At 36.1% G+C, this 22,515-nt stretch overlaps 1 protein-coding gene across 6 annotated transcripts in view; it reads left to right on the forward strand.

The window, feature by feature from the left end:
- MPP7 (MAGUK p55 scaffold protein 7) overlaps positions 1-22,515 on the forward strand; it is a 142,329-nt gene that overhangs the window by 60,746 nt on the left and 59,068 nt on the right. For all 6 annotated transcript variants that reach the window (XM_071734950.1, XM_071734947.1, XM_071734951.1 and 3 more), the window contains 2 exons: positions 17,196-17,273; positions 22,092-22,172. In XM_071734950.1, the coding sequence (XP_071591051.1) occupies positions 17,196-17,273; positions 22,092-22,172 (159 nt within the window). The remainder of the gene's footprint in view (positions 1-17,195; positions 17,274-22,091; positions 22,173-22,515) is intronic.

Below are 22,515 nucleotides of genomic sequence, written 5' to 3' on the forward strand. Positions count from 1 at the left end.
GGTGTCCTCTTACTTGCTGGCTAGTCTAACTTAAAGTCTCCTAGCAAGATACACACATAATTAAATTCATTAGGGAAATACGAACATACCCTGCTCTCATCAGTTTTTGAACTTGGATCTGACATGGACAAACACACACCCACCAACGTTATTGGAGCAAAGGAATAATCCTATTTTGACTTCTGAATTCTGTTTCTTATTTTATTTTTATTACCTGTACTTTCACTCACTGTACTAAATCATAGAATAATTTTGGTTGGAAAAGACCTTTAAGATCAAGTTCAACCATTAACCTAGCACTGCCAAGCCCACCACTAAACCTTGTCTCTAAGCATCACATCTACACATCTTTGAAATACCTTCAGGGATGATGCATCAGTACTCCTCTTCTGATGCATCTGCTGGCTTAGCAAGGAAACATTTTTGATTCAGAACTGTTTGTTTCAGAAAATGCTATGCCAGGTAGGCACTTTGTGCTCTTCTCATCAATTTCAGATCTTTTTTCTTCTGATTTCCCTTGTGCTGCCTTTCTTTTTCACCCTGTTTCATAGACCTCCAAATATGAAATAATTGCTCCCAAGAAGAGGAGATTTTGTAGTTTGGAGCCACTGACTCTTTTGTGTTCAACTGACTCAGGTACAGTGTGAACCTTCCTGAAGAACATATTCACCGAGTGGTGGGGAACTTGTAGGATAAACAGTCTTATTTTCTCCATTGGAAAGTAAATCAGTATTGTTTCCCTATCTCTTTTTAATTGTTCTTGTTGACTTTTTCTAGAAGTCACAACTTACTCAAGGTAAATGCCAGTGGTGTCATTCATTCACAAACAAGACTGCCTCAATTATTTAGACATTTAAGAGTTAAAAAAATCCCAACCCTACCAGCTATAAGTGCTAGCTAGGGATTATGTACAGGATAGCTTCAGTACTGCTTTACATTTAGTATGGATATCATCTTCATAAAGTCTCTTGAATGTTAATGTACTTTACAGATTGGGTTTCATGGAAAAAGAGCAGTTTTGTTGAGACTTAGTGATTAAATAATCTAGTAATGACACTAGAGATATACAGGGCTTTAATCAGGATCAAACCTTAAATCGGCACAATTTTGTATTTCCAAGTTTCAAACATTCTAGGAAAAAAAGTAACCCATTATTATAATCATGTTAATCAGCATCTGAACTACTGAGCTGGTCATGTTGAAGTTTAGAGTGTCTTTAAAAGCTAACTACAAATCATACCATAGCACATGCCAAGTAACACAGTATTTGTAGTTGTGTGTCTATGCTCTTTCGTCTTAATACGTCCAATTTCTACCAGTTTTAAACTGACTCTAAGTAATAACCTGACCAGGTTTTATTATTGTCTTATGCAAGAGGGGAAGCAAAGTGTGCTGAGTAAGACCCATGGCTTGATCACATCTTCTGTCCTATTTCTTTTCTCTAAGTATGTATGTCTTTTAACTTCATAGAACTGCATTGTTTTCCATTGGGGAAATGGCATTAATTCTATTCTAAAATACTTCAATCTTTTCCAATATTTTGCAAAACTTTTTCATACTCCTGTTTATCCTAGAATGCACATTCCACTTCAGCACTGGTACTGCACTGTCCACTGCAGGGAAGGTTGAGAATTGGTTGTGTCAACTAATATGTCTGTAATTATCTGGCTGTACCTAATTGGGACATTTTACTCCTAACATATTTCTAACCTTTTAAATACAATTGAGATGCTGGCTTACTATAAATCTTGTTTCTTGGTGTTAATTAATTTATTAGAATCTCTTTGTTTTGATTTCCATTTAGTTTAAATTGTAGCTTGGCACCTGGTTTCACTGTGTAGGCCTCAGCATCATCTGTTCTTACGTTCTGTGACTTCTGAAGTACTCACTGCAAGCCTTTTGCTATTGGTTTTTATCACAGAATCATAGAATAATTTGGGTTGACCTCTAAGGGTCATCTAGCCCTCTCCTTCTGCAGTAAGCAGAGAAATCCTCAACGAGATCAGGTTGCTCAGAGCGTCATCAAGCCTCACCTTGAGTATTTCCAGGGATGAGGCCTCAACTACCTCCCTGGGCAACCCCTTCCATTTTTCCACTACTCTCATGGTAAAGATTTTTTTCTAACATCCAATCTAAATCTACTCTTTTCTAATTTAAAACCACTGCACCTTGTACTATGACTACAAACCCTTGCAAACAGTCCCTCTCCAATCTTCCTGTAGGTTCCCTTTAGATACTGGAAGGTCACTGTTAGGTCTCCCCAGAGCCTTCTTTTCTCCAGCCTGAACAATCCCAGCCTCTCCTCACAGGAGAGGTGTTCCAGCCCCCTGATCATTTTCGTAGCCCTCCTGTGGCTACCTGCTCCATCAGATCCATGTCCTGTACTCACTGGGGGCTCCAGAGCTGGATGCAGTACTCCAGGTGAGGTCTTACCAGAGCAGTCAAGCAGCAGAATCACCTCTCTTGATCTGCTGGCCACACTTGTTTGGATGCAGCCCAGGATGTGGTTGGCCTTCTGGGCTGCAAGTGGGCACCATCAGTTTATGCCATGCTGTTCATCCACCAGCACCCCCAAGTCCTTTTCTGCAGAGCTGCTTTCTTAAACCTCATCCCTAAGCCTGTATGGATAGTGCAGGTTGTTCTGACCCAGGTGCATGACACCCTGCTCTTGGTCTTGTTGAACCTCATGTTGATGGCCCACAAGACTCATGAGGTTCGTGACGAGAGGGGTTGCCAGTGAAGGCTGAGGCAAAGTAGTTGCTGAAAATCTCAGCCTTCTCTTTGTCTGTTGTTACCAGTTCACCACTGTGGTTCATCAAGGGAGATGGACTTTATTTAACTTTCTTTTTTTCTGGTGTAATTACCTGTAGAAGCCCTTCCTGTTTTTCTTAACGTCTCTTGCCAAGTTCAGTTCTAGCTGCACCCTGGCCCTCCTGACCTTATCCCTACAACCAGGCAATGTCCCTATACTCTTCTCAGGATACCTGTCCCTTCTTCCATTATTCATTTATTTGCCTTAATTTTCTCCAATATTTTCACTTTTTTTTCCACATTTTTCTATTTACTGAATTTACTGTATTTTCACCTTGTTTACTATTATTTTCAGAAACAAAATAAAATTTGACTTTCATCTAGTGCCAAGTAGAAAAGAGCAGATGATGACCTTTCACTAACCACCATAAAGTAATTTTAAATTTTGCCATATTTTTTTTTAAGATTTCACACCTTTTTTTTTTTTAGTGTACGTACATGGCCTCTTTTAAATTAATTGCTTTGTAGATTTCAAAAGTATTTCATCTATTTTTTTTTTTTAGCATTTTTCATTGTGATCCAGTGTTTGCAATACTTTGACCCAGTTTTATCAAAAGTTGTATTTACAGCAGAATTCTGCTTTGATGATGGGAGTCATTGCATTCCTTAAATAAAAGGGTTTTGGTCATCATTTCCATGCTTCAAGGTACCTTTTTTAAAGATAAGCAGTTTTTTTTCTTGACGTGTGTGGTGGGGAAACAGAGCAGTTCACAGAAATTATTCATTAAATGATAATTGAGTTTTTTCATGTGTATGAAAGTCTAAAAGTTTTTTTTCATCCTGTCAATTTTCATATGTACATACATGCCACTTTCAGTGTAGATATTTTCCTTAAAATGTTATTTTATATTGGAGTAACATAATATTATTAATTAAAAAGAGAGTTTGGGGGTTGGGATTCTTTTTTGTTGGATGCTTTTTTTTTTTTTTTAACACCTGAATTATATTAATTACTTGACTTATGCTGTATCATAACATGTTGTACAGGATGTAGAAAATCCTGAACAGGGAGGGAGCTACATATTTCTCATATCACATACTGACCCCACTAGATGGTGCTAATTGATAAATGTATGTGTGTTTGTATATATTTATATATATTTAATTTTAGCTCAAAGGATACATCTCCCTGTCTGTGAATAAAGTTTGTTTTTTGAATGGGTAAATGCTGCAGCATTGAGCTGTGCGGAAATGATCTCTTCACTATTATTATGAACTTGGGTAACCTGAACTGAATTGGACCTTAGCTTAACTTTCACTTAATAGAGACTACAAGGATGGCATAAGGATGTACTAAGCAGGAATAAATCAAATTCTTAGAGATTTAAATTTAGTGTGCTCTGCCTGAATAGTGAAAGTGAAAATGCACAGGTCTATGCCAAAGTTTCTCAGTCTGTATTCAGTAAACACTAGTTTTTAAAATCTATTTTAATTAATGTTTAATCATCATTTCTGTAAAATCATACATATGCAGAGAATGGGGTTTGTTGGAATAAATCTGTCAAACAAGAAGAGTTTAGTTTTCATTCATACTGGAAATCTGTTTATTCAGTGAGCAGGTTAAGGAAGTTCTTTCTTTTGGTTCTATGCTGTTAACAGAAGAGTGGAAATCACGTTTGGAAAATTGTCTGGAAATCAGGTCCTTTAGAATGATGTAAAAGTAAAGACCTTGGTTCAAATTTGTGATGAGTGTTAAAAAGCAGTAGTATCAGGAGAAATGAAAATTACAAAGCAAATTGTTAGCTAGTAAAACATACTTGTAGGCAAATGAGAATCTTTTAATGTTTATATAAGTTTTTGTGTTTTCTGTAGGAACGGACAAGGCATTTTTTAAAGAGAATTATTAAATGTAGGCACATATGTGTTTTGTTTCTAGCAGCTACATGAAATCTTGAACTCAGCCTTCAGGGAATTCTGTTAGCAGTGAATTTGAGACTACCTGCACTTACTGTGCAGTGCTTCTTTCCACACTTAGCAGGCAACTCTCGTCTTCCAGTTCTGCCTTACTTTAAACCTTCTTCAGTGTTTTTTATTTGACAAAGCAGGACTGTACAATTGTTCATTTAAAACTGTTCTTTTAATTTAATTTTTTTAAAGTGCTGTCTCCACATGATTAGCAGGCTACCTCTTCAGTCCTCTAACTCAGACTGAGAATAATTTAGCATGAATGAGTATTAGTATTGGCACAGACAGTATTGTAAGTTTGTTTTAATTCACTGTATGGCTCTTTCTTTGCTAATCAATATACCAACATAAAGCAGTGGGAAATAGTAGAATATTGGGTTGTTTGGTTTTTAATTGCTGAATTAGATAATCAAATTTATTGCAAGTTACGAAATGTTCAGGATCGTACTTTTCCTGGAAGTGTTTCAGCAATAAGATGATAGTTGTTTCTGGTATATTTTGTTCTTTGAAGGACTTCAGATAATGATAGCTTCTGAAACAAAGTCAGCTGTTGACATGATCTTTGTTTTTTACATTCAAGTTGCATCCAGTCTGGTTTTTTTCCTTTTACACTTCACATTTAGTAGTATAATTATTTTTATCTCACTTTGACATCTTTTTTTTTTTTTTTTTTTTTTTAAGTATTCAAATGTGATATTCAAGAGCAAGAACAATTATGTTTATCTGTGGTGCAGAAAGCAGACTTTTCTAGGGAAAAAACCTCTTAGCTTCATAAAGATTTTTAAATTTGAAATATCAAACCCTAAATAGAGAAACACTTCTGCTGTGTGCTGCGTTAAAATTTTTGTCATAAAACTAATGCAACTTTTATATTTCTTAAAATCTGACTGATACCAAGACTGGAAGAAGTTCTTAATTTGTGATGTTTTACATCAGTTCTTTGTGTTATGTGTTACACAGAATAATAAAGTGGTTAGACATACATTTTCCAGGTCTTTCTTGCATTACTTACACACAGAATCAGGTGGTAACTACAAAGGAAATTTCAGCGTATTATTTAAGTGGGAAAAAAAATGGAAGAATTCCTTAAAGAAGGAAAAAAAAAAAAAGGTTATTGTTGGAATGTGGGATTGAAATACTGTATATATAAATTTTTGTTTCTGATCAATTCAAGTTCATCAGTGTCTTAAAGATGATTTTCCCCAAGAAAGTTTGTAGAAAATCAGCTGTTTGATGTTTGCATTAAGGTTTATTTCCATCTGTATTTAATTATGGGAGTGCAGCTTCACTGAGTATGCTATCTCAAAACTGAAGGGCTTCAGTGGGAGTTGCAATTCCTTTCTTATTTGTATTAATATTCTTTAAATAAAAGTATAGTTCACAAGTAAACTTAGAAAGACACATTGTGTATAATAAAATTACAGCTGGAAATATTGCAGTTAGTTATAAGAATTTATCAATATTTGGAATAAAAAAAAATCAGTTTACAATAGTTTTGGTTTTTTCTGATTAGAAGTATGGGTTTGAAAATGAAGTACTTTTTTGTACAAGGAAGTCCTTGTCTTCCTTTTAGTGATGAGGAAATGGATACTTAGTGCCTTTGGTAGTGTGCTCTGAAATCTTTGGATAAAAAATGCTCTCATAATCCTGAGTAATGTAACCATTTTAAATTGCAGACTTTATGCATGACCTTGACAGTCAATTTGCTGTCTGCAGGACTGCACAGAAGTATTTCTTGACAGTTTGATCAGGATCTTTTATGAAAGATTTGGTCTATTCTGCTGTGAATGATGGGCCCTTATCGTCGTAATGAAAGGAAGAGGGAGAAATACAGACACTTATGTGAGCCTCTCTCAAATTCTATGTTTCATTTAAACATGAATGCTTCATTCAAGAAGTGTGTTTATTAAATTTAATTAAATAGTGGGTTTATTAATTAAATGCTGTGTTTGGGTTAGCAAAGATTACCATTGAGTGAGAGTGTGTAGATAGATGGATGAAGAACCATGAATTAGAAAGAGCAGTTTGTGACCTAGAGACCTGAGTTCAGAACTGCTTGTTTGACATTTTCCTCACACTTTTTCCAAATTTAAGATTTTTCTTTTTTTAATAGATGTGTGCTTTTGGAGAAGAGAATTGCTGTACTTTTATTTTAGCAAATTCAGATTGGCACAGTTTAGACTGGTACTTGTTGAGTTTACTGCTCAGATGCATTTATCAAGGGTAGGGATATTTCAGCAACCCATGGACTCCAGTCTGAAGACTACTTGTTTCAAAGGAGAAAATGTTTGATGATGTTAAGTATTCTTTTGCTTGAGGACCTCATGTCCTTAGCTCAAACAAGAGAGTGGTTTCATTCAAATTTGGAATTGTTCTGATGTTCCTTTCTTTGGAAATGGGGTTAAAAGTACAGAAAAACAATGTTGAGAATACTGTATACAGTAGCCATGTAGGCTGTTTGGCTCTAAAGGGGCAGTGAAATTTATTTTGGAGTAAATGCAACATGTTTGGCTTTGGTCTCAACTTCCTCTATCTACCTAGGGACCCTCTTCCTATAAGCAAAGTCATCAAAACCTTTTCTTATTACTGAAAAAAACCCCATGCATTTGAATGAAGTCTTGTGAATTCTCATATAATAGCAGCTTTATTTTATTTTGTGAGGAACAATGATTTCAAAGTGAAAAGTGTTTCTTACAGAAAAATAAACATTTTATGAAACACTGCAAGGAAAACTGGATTTGTAGCCAGTATTTAAACTGTTTTGCTTAACATTGCAAGAATAAAATTGTTAATGCTTCAGACTTATTACCATATGCTTTCGTATTCACTCAGACCAGAATTCTCTTATTCTTGAGTCCTTTCTATTTTTGTGATATTGGCTAAATAAAATAAACTTAAGAGTTATTAAAATATAATTTAAAGAAAAAAGCTTCTAAAAATTAAGAAAAAGGTCTGTATCTCACAAGGTAAGCTATAAGGGGTTTAAATAAATAAGCATATTGGACTACTCTGTAAATGACAATGAATAAGGAAACGAGCATTTTCTATATCTACTATTTTAATCTTTACCCTTCTAATACTTTTAGAAACCTAATTGAATAATTATCAGTTCTATGAAAATGAGATGACATGCTATCAGTAGTTAAGGTAAAAATATATTGATCTGCAGATTGCAGGTAAGGCCACTAATTAAGCAGAAATTCCAGAAAAGAATAGTTAGAATGATAAGAGGACTGTAAAACATGATCCGTGGGGTTATTCAGAAAGAGGTTGTGTTTAGCTTAAAAATTACTGGAGAGGGACCTGTTTCCATATTGAAGAGACAATCATGAAGACAAAATGAATGATTTTTTTTCTCCTGGATCAGATGGGAAGTCAGGAAATGTATTTACAGCTGCATGCCAGTTCTACGCAAGGCTGCTGTTTCTATGTCTGTAGAATCTCAGAAAGGGCTGAGAGCCAGGCTAGAAGGCACTCGGTCCCTTGCAGCTATTAGACTGGACTGTTGATTTGTTGAGCAATGCTCTAATCCTGCAGGTTGCAGCCATCCTTTGCTCCTGCTGTGTTGAGGTGTTTGGTCCATTCTGTGCTCAGTGCTTGCCTTTCCTCATGCCCTAAGGAGCTTACAAAGCTCTGTTGGCAGAACACAGTTTCATGAACAGCCCTCACCTGGAGCAGTTTCTATGATTAGAAATCTATCGAACGTACCTGTTGTTACTTGGGTATGGGCAGAAAGGGTTGGATGAGGTGTTGCCATTGTGTATATGGCCCCTGTCATTTTCTCAGGTTGTTCTGTTCAGTTTCTGTATGTGCATATAGAGAGGTTCTGTTTGTCAAATTTCCACATTAAACAAAAGCTTCAGGATACATCTGGTCCTTTCCTCCTGGTGAAAGTGTCTGGTCTTCATCAACTACCCCAACAAGTTCCACAGCACCCAAATGAATTTAAATATGTGGCACATGATTTTCAAGGTACTTACCTGGTTTTGGTTTTAACCACATTAAGCAAGCTACTTTTCCATTTTACAAATAGAGAATGGATGGAGTGTCATTTAGGAAAGTGGTGGTGAAGCAGGAAATTGGTTGCTCACCATGTTAGTTCATACAGTATAACTTTTGCTTTAAATTTACTATGTCTGGACTAAATGTTAATGCTGAACTTCTGTGCTGCTAATCCCGCACTTAACTACTTTCATACTTTTCCTTTCTCATCTGTTCTTGTCTCTTGGTTTATGAACATAACAAAAAATCAGCAAATGCCTTCATTCGGCTTGGGTGATGCTAGCATGAAGACATGAAATGATGAAATTAGAAATAATATAAGACATAGATTTGCAGGCATATTCCACTGTTCCATTCCACTGTTCATGAAGATGTTTGTTAGAAGTGTCAATAAGTAGGTACTGAATAGATAATGAAGTACTTTTTTTCCAATTAAAAAATGTGATGGGAAGGTGCAGTTTAAGTACGCAGAGATGATAGTGTATATGGCAGAGAAGCAAGAGTAGGATCACCAGGCTGATCATTTGCTTACTTTGTGTCTCTATTGGTTTTCTCATTACAGACCTGTATTTGTAGCAAAGTTCTTGTCCTTAACAATATCAATACATCGTTTTATTTGCCACTTTAGAAATGCTGCTTTTTTCCCTACAAGGTTACTTTCTTTCATTTCTAGTGTGCTGTGCTTTTTTATTGGCTTTAACAGTTTAATTCATAATAATTACATATTTGCCATCACTGTTAACTGGCCATAACACTGTCACACATACAAGCACTCCATAACCAAATTCTTGCAGAATCCAAGTTGCACCAGCAAGTGCTTGTTTAAAGTGTAAGTTAAAGCTGCAGCCTCTCCAAGCAACACTGCTGATTTGCATTGATAGCACCCAGTTTAAAATAATGCTGCTCCAATAATTTGTAAGTCTACATAACACACCATTGTATAATTTTTGCAAAGTGTAACCTGACAAGAAAAATACCCTTAAATATGTTCTATTATAACACTATTACCGCATTTTGTAACTTAGAAAATTACTGTAATTGTGCACACAGTTCTGAAAAATTATTTCTGAAATTGGCAATGCAATTAGAAATTTCTGGAAGAGTTCTGTGTGGAATATAGGTCATGAATATCGGGTAAAGACACTTCTCAAGTGTCATCCAGCACAATCCTGGACTCTTAGCAACCTTATCTCTAAGGGCTGAACAGATGCTATTGTAGCTTTAGATTGAGCCTGAAAAATGTAGATTCAGATTAGATTGGACCTAAGAAGTTCTTTCCTCTGTGGTGGAGAGACACGGGAACAGGTTGTCTGGAGAAGTTGTGGATTCCCCTTCCTGGAAGTGTTCCAGTTCAGGGTAAGATGTACAACCTGATCTAGTGTAAGTTATGCCTACTTATGGCATAGGGGTTGGACTAGATGAGCTTTAAAGTTCCCTTTCAATCCAAAGTATGCTAAATTCTATGCTTGGAGCCTTCTTTGAATTCTTTTAACACAACTACAAAGGTTTTGATAATCTCATAGCACTTTGTTCTCAATATGCATGTTTATATGTTGGCTTTTTTCACGTAGTGGACTTCAAGTATGCATATGACCTGGAAAAGAGAGCAAGCATTGGCCACTTTGTTTTTTTTTCTGGTAGCACATTTTTTTGCTGTAGCACAAAAATGAACTCAGCAGAAATCACATCTGTTTATTGCAACTTCAGGATCTTGATAACAGGCTTCTTTACTATGATACCCACAGTGTTGACATGAGTGAGTTCAACCTTCAGTTTTAAGCTGACAGAGTTTAACAAAATTACCTCATGTTTGCTTTCAGGCCTCATTTCTGTGAATGAGTTGCTTACTTAAAGGAGTACTAAATGAACTAGTTACCAAGTTCTAGAAGCTCCTCATTTTTTCACTGCATTGACTTCTCTGGTTATAATCATCCATCTTTACTCCCTGAAAAAAGCACAACACCCTTTAGCAGCAGATGAGATAAGGCTCAAGCTAAAGAGCCTGTATTTCTGAGTTTCCTTGAAAGAGTTTAGATGCCCTCTTAATTATTCCCTTGTTCTAGCTGTTTGTAGGGGCTGGAAACAAGTGGTGGAAAAGCAGTCACTCTCCACTGGCCAACAGAAGCCCATCCAGTCCCCAGGCAATGGCTGCTTTGGAAAAAAGCATGATATGTATGGTATGGACTATCCCTTGGTCAGTTGGGGTCAGCTTTCCAAGCTGTGTCCCCTCCCAGGCTCTTGGCCACCCCCACCCCCTCACTTGAGGTGCAGTTTGAGAACAGAGAACACCTTGGCACTGCACAAGCACTGCTCAGCAAGAGCTGAAACTGTTCTCAGCACTGTTTTGGTCACAGATCTACACCACAGCACCATAGGGTGCTATGAAGCAAATAAGCTTCCTCACAACCACGCCCAGTACAACAGTTTATGTCAGACAATCTGCAGGTTTTCTGGTTTTTAGAAGTATTTTCATGCTGTAGTGATACAGAAGCTTATGGTTCTTTTATTATAGTGCAAGTCTTCAGTTCTTTTTCTAAGGTTGCCTAACATTGCTATTCTGAATACTTAATATTTTAACACTGACTCCTAACTGTTCAGGCAGAATTATTTCTAGGCCAATAGTCTGCTTTTGAATTCTTATGAACTTAATGCTTCTCTGCTCTTTGGAACAAAAGATTGAAGAGAAAATTGCTCATCTGTTGTGATGAAACTTTTTGCTGTGGAAAATTGGGCCAGGGTTGAGGTATCTGAATATCTGTTTTTATGCCTTCAGAGGCTTGCTTTAATACTTGTAACATTCTCTCAGAAGCTTTTCTGCACTGTGCAATCACTTAATTTATATTTGAGGCAACTTAATATTACTATGGGGAATGAAATTATCTTTGCAAACTTTCAGTAGTTAGTTATGATTTATGCATTTTTGTTTTGTTTGTCTTTTCTAAAATACATAATGCTAAATTCTTAGCAATATTCTATGCCTTTATCTGCAATTCAAGTCTATCGCCCTGAAGAGAATGTGATTTTAATGTCTGTATGTGTTCTGAGAAGTCAGTTTTCAAGATGTTTCATTGGATATGCAAAATGAGTTGGCATTTGGTATGCTGCTCAGTTTTCCTACACCTCATGTTCATCATGCCATGACTGCAGGTGTTCATACATTTAAGTTCATTAGCCTGCCGAAGCTGCAATTGGAAGTACTATAGAAAGGCTTGAGAACAAATTAATAGTTTTGCATTTTTTTCCATATTTCTATGCTGTGTAAATAGGCTTACAGACACTCACTGAAAAATGAAAATAAAGCAAAAAATTGCCTAAGTATTCTGGTTCCTTGTATTTAATGCAGTAGGGTTCTGGGAGGAGGAAAGGAGGGAATGAGATGATCTTTTGATTAAAATTCTACATCAAGCAAAATATGCATGCTGTTTTAGTGATGGTATGCAATTATAGCTTGGCAATGTTTTTATGGCTATTTTCATTTATTTCATTGTAGCCTTGAAGAGGTGGTCTACTGTGAACCCATTCAAGTAGTCAAGCCAGTGTGTACAGAAGCTGTGAGGCTTTTTCAGTGCTTTTATTTTAGGCAATCTTATTGATACACTATGTAGAATATAATGAATAAAGCAGTTAGGGAAGATGTTTTGCCTACTGTTAGGGACTTTCTATAACAATAAACTCAAAGCCTGTCTTCTAGACATGTCTTGGTACTTTCTGTGTGTGTTTATACTGGCATCTAGTTCAGATCAGGAGTGCATTTAAAAAAACAATTTCCCATCTTCTCAACTTGTGCTGCTTTTGTTTGCATCAGCAAGCATCAGTAGACCAGTACATGAGATGGATTCCTTCCTGCTCAAACTGAACAAGGAGATTAGCTGGTAATGGGTGTTCAGCAGAGGACTCTAGTCTAGGCTAGTCCAGAGTAAAATCCCAGAAATGTACATAGTACAATGGGTCATTAGGTCCTTGGTGCCAAGTATTCTTTGCATTAAACAAAGATAATGTTGCATGTTTTCATGTGCGTAATTAGCTAAATTTTGCAGGTAGCTTATATCCATGCTGAGAGATATATCACCCAGTAAAATCATACCCACACCAGGTAGGTTCCTTCTAACTGAAATAGTCTGTTCTGTTCTATTTTATCATAAAATGATAATAGTCCATTAAAATGAAAATAGTCCATTATGGAGTTCTGGCTTCATTTCCTAGAAACTTTATAGGTGGAAAACATTCTAAAAGATTTCTAATAAATCTTATAGTATAATACTGATGCAAACTCCCTTTTCTGAAGGGAGTAGTATGTAGTTTGCAGCTATGCAGTATTGTTCTGTAGAGCCTTTTGGAAAAGTTCTGCTTAGGCAACTGTACGGGGCCACTAAATACTGATTAAATCAATACATTTTTCTTGTACTAAGGAGATTCTTTCCCAGAAGGAGCTGTGATATTGGAAAGTGATGATGTTATGTGTATGTGCTTTCCCTGCCCCCTGTGTTGTTTTCATCCATATGATATCAGAACTGTATCTGGAAATTAAGAAATCTAAAAGGAGGAATTAAGCTTATTTGGTAGGATTCTTTGCTTAGATTTTTTGTTTTCTTTCTTTTGTTTTTCAGAAAGCTTCCTTTCAGTTTTAAAATAGTCCAGGCTATTAATAATAGTCCAGAATACTCCAGAAAACATATTTCTGTAATACTTTGTTATAGAAAGCTTATTTCAGTCTCTCTGGGAAAATCCAGATCCCATTTCCCTGGCCTATATATCTTCTAAAAATTGCATAAATTTGCAAATTAATATTTTTCCCTCTTTGGGCATATCTTCACAGTAGATTTTCAGTTTTCACAGAACCTCATAAGTCTACCCATGGTATCCTACAGTGAAAAGGACAGGTAGTCTAAAAATATAATAGGAAAACCAATATTGAAGCAACCTAGTTATCTGTTCAGCAGAAGAACTTTGCATGTTTTAATTACAATATGTAATTCTTGCTTTAACATATGTGAAGAGGTTTTCAGGGTTCAAGCTTTAAACTTAAATCTCAGAAGAACTTAAAACATAACTTACACTATATTTTTTATTTTTAAAGCATGATACCGTCTTATATTCTCCATACGTTCCATACATTTCTACTAGAGAGGAGGCAATAGTATTAAAGTTACTGGACATCCCATATAGCCACAGAATATAAGATAAATTTGCCTTTTGTATCAAATAGAATCCTACAGAATGAAGCACAAAGAAGTAGCTGCAAATATGAAAAGTTTTATCTGGAATAGGTAAATGCACTCTTTCTCTCTCTTCTACCATTTTATATCCACTCTCATACTTCTCTTGAGGTGTTTGAGGTTGAATTTAAACTGTTAATTACCTTGTCTTGTTTTGCTTTTCCATCTGGTGTTTCCCGAGCTTATGCTGTGTTCATTTCCATCAATGTGATAACTTAATACTTAGATTTCAAATTCTACTTATGTAAGGATTGTATTTCGGAAATATTACGTTAGTTGTGCATATATTAGCATCCTTTACAAATTCAAGCCTTGGTAAAGTAATTAGCTGACAGCATCTAGAGTTTGCCAATATGTCTGGCTGTGCATGGCAGTTTTTCTAAAGGTGGCAGTCATTCGTCACCTGAAATTTGGAGGGGTGGGGAATTTAGAGGCCACCAGGTGAACTTGCAAGTGTTCTCTGTCATCCTTGACAGGCATCAGAGATGACCCAGCCCTCAGTGAGTGGGGAAAGGCAAGTGTTCAACCCATCTTCAAAAAGGGCCAAAAATGCAATGTGAGGAACTACAAGCCAGTCAGCCTTTCTTCAATCTGTGGGAAAATAATGGACCAAGTAATCTTGGAACATGTTTCTGGACACATGGAGATAAGCAGTTGCCTGAAAATGCATTTTTGCCTCACTGAGATTTTTGCTTTGTCAGTTGAATTGCACCCATTCTTCTGTTTTACTGCATTCAGGAAGCTATTATATGTGTGTGCTACTTATATTATGAAGATGTTAGCCATCCAGAAGTTAGAGATGGGTGGTAACCATAGGAGAGCAGTAGGAAGTAGCAATTTTATGATGCATATGATAATTTTATATTGATATAAAAGGCAATCCCTGTATTTTTGATTTCAGCTTTGTGCACAGACCGGTGCTTTTTAAATTTTCTTAGTTAAATACTTTAAACTACAAAGAGATGGAGCTTTATATTGTCATATAAAAATCTGATTAAAAAAATATAGAGTCAGCTAACAAGGCAAAATACTATCTATTAAATAATATGTTATTAAAATAATGTTTTAAAATACCTGTATTTAATCTCAAATAGAAGTGTGCTGAGGATACAGTGCCTTGATACATAGAACACTTAGTGTTTATCCTTAGAGTCACTGTTTGAGCCAGCACAGTACAATAATAACTTTCAAAAGATAGTGTATACTTCTGTCTAATAATAGTTAAATTTTCCTGGCTAATTGATTAGCTCCAGATGTGGTTAGCCAGGTCTACAGTTGTTCCATAATCAAATAAAACCTAATGGTTTTCTTAGATGCTTAACTGGATTCCAATAACCACTGTTAGGAAAATAAAAAATTCAGCCATTTACTAGTTGTAGGCAGAGCTGATAGCCTGTGAAATTTACACAGTACCTCCTCTTAAGACGTTTTTTTGTTGCATGAATTGACAATTCTGTAACATTTAAAAAAGATGTGTTATGCAAGAATGTCTCAGTGCTTTTTTGTTTTGTTTTTGTTTGTTCTTCATGTTCTGAAGATAATGGTGCTTTGCATTTAGTTTCCACATGAGGGACAAAAACTTGCTGTTCAGAACAAATAATTTTCCACCTTAGCAACCGAGCAACTGTGTTGCCTTTGAGCTTCACCTTGACGTTTCAGAACTTCTGTGAGCTTTTAACTAACGGTCTGTGGAAAGAATTCTATAAGGATTAGAAAAACTATGAAGGACTCCACCAAGTGTCAGATCTTGCTATGCCACATTGCATTAGCAGAGTATGGTATGGCTCTAGCTTCAAGGAACCTATAGTGTAAATGAGTAAAAACAGACGTGGACTTAAAAAGTCTTATGAAGCACAGCAGAAGAAAGGAAAAATTACCAGCTCGATTGTCACTGACATGACATTATCTTGGTATAGGTGTAGCTCGTGGGAGTTTAGTTTAAATTCAAAAGAAAAGGCTGAGAGTCCTGCACAGCGAGAGGAGTGAGTGCTGCCCAGGGTAAAATTAAGCAGAGCAAAGCTAATATAGAAGAGGAGGAAAGGCTGGAGGAAACAGTGCATAAAATATAAGATCTGGTCAACCCCAAGCATTTTCCATGGTCCACTGGTTTGGTTGCTCTTTACAGCTGTCCTTGCCTGTCTGGTGTTCTGTTCCTCCCCCATCAGTGTGCTGGGGAGGGATAGGTTATCTTTGGGGTTCTTGACCCCAAGGAGGAGAGGGGCTCCCAAGCTAAGTCCTGAGCCCCGTGGCCTCTATCAGACCTTGTGTTCCCCTCCTTGCCAAGCACAGAAGTCCCCAATTTAGCTTCTTCTGCAACTCCTCCAACCATCTGGAGTTCATGCCACCTCCAGAGCAGCAGAAATAAAGTAGAAATCTAAGAATGTGGTGTCTTTGCATCAGTTCAGATTACAGTTGTCTTCTTTTTTAAAATTTTAAAATACCTTCAGAAAAATAATGTAAGTAAAGTTGAATGTTAAATAGACTATTTTATGCCATTATGAAATAACTTAAAAAACAACTTGTTAGAAGCTTTAAAATATTTTGACTCTTTTAAACTTGCACACTGGAAAACTCTAAATTTTGAAACACATGACTTGTGGAGGAGGGAAGAGGCTGAATATTTAAATTACGGTGCATCCTTTCCTCTTGTGAAAGAACAAAAGCACACTGTATTTTTATGTTGATAACTGCCTATTAAATACAATAAATGCTCTTAAATGACTTAACTAGCTGAAGCAGTGCCTTTTCCTTTCACATGTGTTAGAATTCCTATTAGCACTACTTTGCCCTTGTTTCTGAATTACTTCAATGACGACAGCTGCTCCACCAAGCTGTCTGTCAATATGTGGGTGGCAGGCTATTATTTCACTTCATAAATCATAATTTACAGGGTTTTTTATATCCATCTTGGGGATAAACACTTTATGCTTTGTGTTTTCAGCAGCAATATAAAATGTAATTGATACTTAAAACAATATGTTAGAAATATGGACACAGAAAGCCAGGAGAGAAAAATCACAAATGTTTAATTTTTCTGTGGGCTGGTCTACATACTGAGCATTTTTTCCATCTGATTTCATATTCTTAGCACTTCAACAGAGGATGATGATGAATTACATTTACATAATTGTTGCCCGTAGGTTACTGTAAGGATGTTTCTTTAGTTACAGGCACTCAACAGATCAATTAGCTCAGCGCAGTAATTTTGTAACAGATCTTTTGCTGCTAAATAAATGTATCTTTTGTGCTATTGTCTTCCAGATTCATGAAAAACTGCATTATTATGAAAAACAGAACCCAGTGCCCATACTCCATGGTGCAGCAGCCTTGGCAGATGATGTAAGTGTCCCCTGCTGAGATCACTGGTACCAAGCCTACCAAAAAACTGTCTGCAAGCAGAACTCCTCATAGTGCAAACATATGAATGTAATCCTCTGAGCTGAAATCATAAGAAGCTGCAAATGTTTCCAAAGGTGCTGTCATCACTGGGCTTGTTGCTGATATTACGTTGATTTTTATTCACTTGCCTGTTATAAAAACATTGCATCTAGATAGCCTCTTGTTCTGCTTTAGTAACTACGTAATAGAAATTACAGGTTGGAACTCTACTGGGAAGGGGAGAGCTGTCAACTATTAGTGTTTTAAGAAAGTCACAGACGAGAGGAATGCTGTGGAAAAATAAAGACAAATGAGATAGCAGCACTGCTGACAGAACATGAAAAATGATAGATAGTAGTACAGAAGTGAGGCAAATAAAATATCTAAGAAGGAGGCTTGTAAAAAAAAAAACAAAACCAAACACCAAAAACTACTTAACAAAAAGTACAGTAGTGATTTATTTATATTGGAGCTTTCCAAATTACCTTCATAACCAAAAAATAAATTTTAAAAGTGGTCAGCATTGATGGAGTAGTTAATTTCCTGTTACTATAATTTTTATTTTAGAGAAAAAATTGAACTTGCCATTTCTCTCTATTTGTTTAATTCTAGCATTCAGATGAATTGTGCACACACCTGTATAAATAATGACTGAACTTTAGGTAGGCCAGGATAGAGAAATGTTCAATAAACTGTGGTTTAGGTGAAATCCAGAAATCTTTGTTGTAATTGATGATCTCAGGTTATTTTTTTGGAAAAGGCAATATGTATTAAGATTCATTTCAAAGATGGTATGTTTGAAACTTCCCATACTTTATAGATGTTTTAAAATCTTAACTATGCTTCTATGTAATTAATAGCTTTTGATTTTTTTCAGTTTTACAAATGGTTAGATGTTATGAATTGAGAATGATGACATTTTAGTAAAAGCAAAAAAGCCTATTGAAAAAAGGCTATAATGTAATTTAATCATATTTCGGTAGGAGGCAAGCTATATCCTGTAACATACCAAATAGAATAATGCATTAGCTTTGACATCAGGCATATATTAGTAATATTTTTTTAACCTTCAAGTAGCTTTAATAATGTTGATAGTAATTTTGAAAATTAGAAAGCTGGTTGAAATTCTCTTCATTAAGTTCTTGGTGACATATTAATAATCCATGTTAACATTTGTGTTGTGGATCTCAGGGATAGAATTCTTAATAAGAGTTATTTCTTATTTTTGGATGTAAAACACAGTTCTGGATATTTTCAGAAATGCTGAGCAATCTCGTTCTTTGTTCAGCCCCATTTAAAATGTATAGTTTTGGAAATCCCCAAATTATGTGTCACTCCTCAGTTGAGAGAGGTCAGGGTTTTTAAACCTATTAATGTATTATTATGTATATATGGTAGCATTTTTAAATGTGGGTGTCTCTAGACATATGTCTGCTTTTAAGCACAGCTTTTTAAAGATCCTTTTGCTGATTCTTCGTTTTTACTTCTGTGTAGCTGAGCAGCTGGTTTTATGGGCACCGTCCCATGGAATCAAGATGTCCTTTGCCAGCCATTTTTCTGCAGGATTTTCTTTTTCAATAGTTATCAGCAAACTTTGTGAAGGTTAATTTACACGCAGCAGGTTTTGTAACTCCCAAACCCATGAAGTTACAGAATTAAACTCCTGTTCAGTTTTTGACACATTTGTCTTACTGTTTGTCAGCATCAGGGATTTAAGAGCATGTTGGTGATATGAAATTCACTTTTATTTCAATAGGTTTTCAAGTAATGTTTTCTTTTCCTAGTGATAGTAACTGTCATATAGTAAAAAAAGAAGATATTAACAACTATGTATTTCCTGTTTGATTTCAAACTACTATTTGTGGTGCTGCTAATCTAAAAGTTATTTAAAGGAGCGTGGTTTTATTCTTCTGGGTTTTTAAAAGCAGTTGCAGAGGTAACAACTGTGCTCAGGCTTCTTTTCTAAACATTTTTATATTCCTAGCTGCCATACATTCTCTCTCCCCAGTGAATTTTAGGCTGAATTTCCCATCAGAGGTTGTTTGCCTCCTAAAACAGCAACATCTGATGTAGGAATCTTGATTTCACGGAAATGATCTAAACATTGCTGGCAGTATAGGTACACAGAGAATCACAGAGTGCTTTGGGTGGGAAGAGACCTCCAAGATCATCCAGTTCAACCTTTGACCAACACCATAATCTAACTACTAAACCATGTCCTTAAGGACCAGCTCCAAATGCCTTTTAAATACCTCTAGGGATGGTGACTCCACCGCTGTCCTGGGCCATTCTAATGCCTGAAAACCCTATCAGTGAAAAAATGTTTCCTAACGTCCAGCCTAAACCTCCCCCAGTGCAGCTGACATCCTTTCCCTCTGGTCCTATCACAGTCCACTAAGGAGAAGAGGCTGTTTCCCTCCTTGCTACAGCCTCCCTTAAAGTAGTTGAATAAATCAATAAGGTCTCCTCTAAGCCTCCTCTTCTCCAGAGTAAACCCCAGTGCCCTCAGCCACTGCAAATGCCTCTAGGTTATTAAGACTGTTCTGGCAAAAGGTTTCAAAACTTTCCCCAGAAAATTTAAACCTCCAGGCCCTGGTGCTTCTTGTCTCACCAGCCTCATTCCGTATCTGCCCCTCTCCCTTTCTTTGTTTTCCCCCTTTTTATAGTGGCAACTTTTCATGAGGATCTTGGTGAAATATTATAGTTCCCTTAACAGAGGATCATAGAAGAGTTCCTCAGACAGCTTTTCCTGCATTCTTTGGTATAGGAGGTGATCAGCACGGTATCAGTGTGTGCAGAGTATGCCATACAGCTTGTGCTGCTATTGGTAGCTGTCACAAATCCACACAATTCAACAACAGATAAAAATCCAGTAAAAACTGCTAGAAACACAACAAAAGCAGCTCTGGTGACACGTGTTTCCTAGCCTGGAAACATGACATTGTTTTCCTCCTTCTCCATCAATGTTTGTCTTCTATCCTGGGGGGTGACTTTAAGACTTTTGCAGAAATATCTGGAAAAACTTTGTAAGTTAGATGAGTGAGAACAAATTTTTGTTTCATCTTTGAAAAAATATTTTCTAAATTATGAGAATAAAAGTCCATTAAAGCAGTAACAAAATATTATTTCTGTTTCTTGCTGTCCTAAACGTTACATGCCTGTATTTATATTTGCACCGCCAAAGCAAATGTGAATTCTGCTGAAGTTAATATTTGTGCACAATTCATCTCAGAGAGAAATGTTGAAATCATTCTTACTGAGTGATTATTAGTTTTCATCAATGAAACACAAATGAATAGACTTTATTCTCTCATGATGAGTAGTGCAAGCTAAAGAATGAAAAGAAAATAAAGGGAATCTTGTGATATATACCTGCAGTCATTCCTATCAGAGATTATTTTTGCTTTTTCCATAGAACATGCAAACTAAGCTGCAGTCAGATTACTCCAATACTTGGCATTGTGTATCTAAAATAATTATTTCTGACCTTTCTCACCCAGATTGTTTTCTGATCATTTGATACTAAAACACAAGGGTTGTTGAGATCAGCATTGATGTATTTGATGGACATTATTATCTATGAATTATAGTTAAAAGGCTGTGGGGCTGTAGGTGATTAATTTTTGTTTCAGTCCTGTTACCCCTGTGTCAATTTGAAGGCTAAAAAAAGTATTCAAACCATATTTGATGTCTATAACTGCTTCTAGAATTGTCTATTATATGTAATTACACAAAAAATACTTCTATCTGTGTATCTTGAAAATTTATACAAAATGGAAGCGTGGGTTTAAAATTAAGCTAGATGTATAAAATTACTTGTTGCAAATAATGTCTTTCTTTGGAACATTTTTATTATACTGATTTAATGCAAAGAAAATATTTGATTATCTGGAATCACATTTTGGATTATGAGCCATGTAACTTCAGAATTTTAAACTGAAGTTCTGTGTTGTGAAATATGTTGTAGCTTTTTGTTCTTCTGGAAAAACAGTTCAAGTCTGAAGTCCTGCAGTAAAATATGCCTCTTGAGCCCAAATTAGTTGAGTATGTCATGATAAGAAGTACTCAAGACATGAGCCACATAACCATGGGATTAAACATTAGACTGCTGTTCTATTCTTCACCAAACCACAAATTTGTAGTATAACCAAACGTAAATAACTGATCTTGTTGTTAGGAAAAAGTTTGTGCATTTTAGGGGCTTGGATTGCTGATGACCTGTTATAAACTGTATTATGATTAACCCGCTTCACATTTAACAAGCTCCTTCCAGTGTATGTGTAAATATAATAAAAGATTGTTTGAACTGTAGGGGCACGTTGCTTTCTTATCCCCGTCCTAAACAGCACAGCTACTGTGGGGTTTTGGAAGCAGTGTGTATTTCACCACCTCATTCAAAACTGTTTTTTATAGACAGTGTCAAAGTTTGATCCAGTCATTTTTACAAGCAGTCCTTTGTCTGCAACCAAAGGACCATTCACTTAAATGAAGTGCTGGGATTTGCCTCCATTGCTATAAATCAGAATGTGATCTGGCTGCACCCTTGCCAGAAATGATTACTTGTGTTAAACTGAGCCAAAAGGCCTGGCTTGAATCTGGTCCACTGAGGGCCAGAAAAAGAAGCGCAGTGATTGATGGTGTTTTTCTTCAAGCTGGCTTCTGTTTGAACATGCTGGAAAGCAGTAAGCTTGAACAAGAGAGATTCTGGGTTGTTACTGATGCAGTGGGTAAAACAATGTTTCACTAATGATCTTTGTGTCAATTCCATCTCCCACCCAGCTGGCTGAGGAGCTGCAGAGCAAGCCACTGAGCAGCGAGATGAGAGAACTGTTGAAACTCCTCTCAAAACCCAGTCTCAAGGTGAGGATGTGTTTCATCTGCAAAGTGCTTTCTGGATGAGTGTCTGTATCTGCTTCCTCAGGCTGTGTGGGTGTTTGTCTGCTTTAACAAGTACATGTGCTTTTAAGAAGAGATGCACTGTTAATCAGAAATACCTGTTATGAAGAAACACATTTAATGTTGGTCTTCCCTTAAAATTGTTATGCTGTTACTGGTATTTATAAAAGGAATTAAGAGGAAAGCCATCACTTATTCACAGCAAATATTCCAAAAAGTAGATACTTGATTTATTTTAATTTTTTTTTTTTCTTTTGCTAACTTTCATTTAACAAATGTGCTTTTACCAAAAAGTTTTCAATTATAC

The sequence above is a fragment of the Heliangelus exortis genome, chromosome 2 (genome assembly GCF_036169615.1).
Source record: "Heliangelus exortis chromosome 2, bHelExo1.hap1, whole genome shotgun sequence".
Lineage (NCBI taxonomy): Eukaryota > Metazoa > Chordata > Aves > Apodiformes > Trochilidae > Heliangelus > Heliangelus exortis.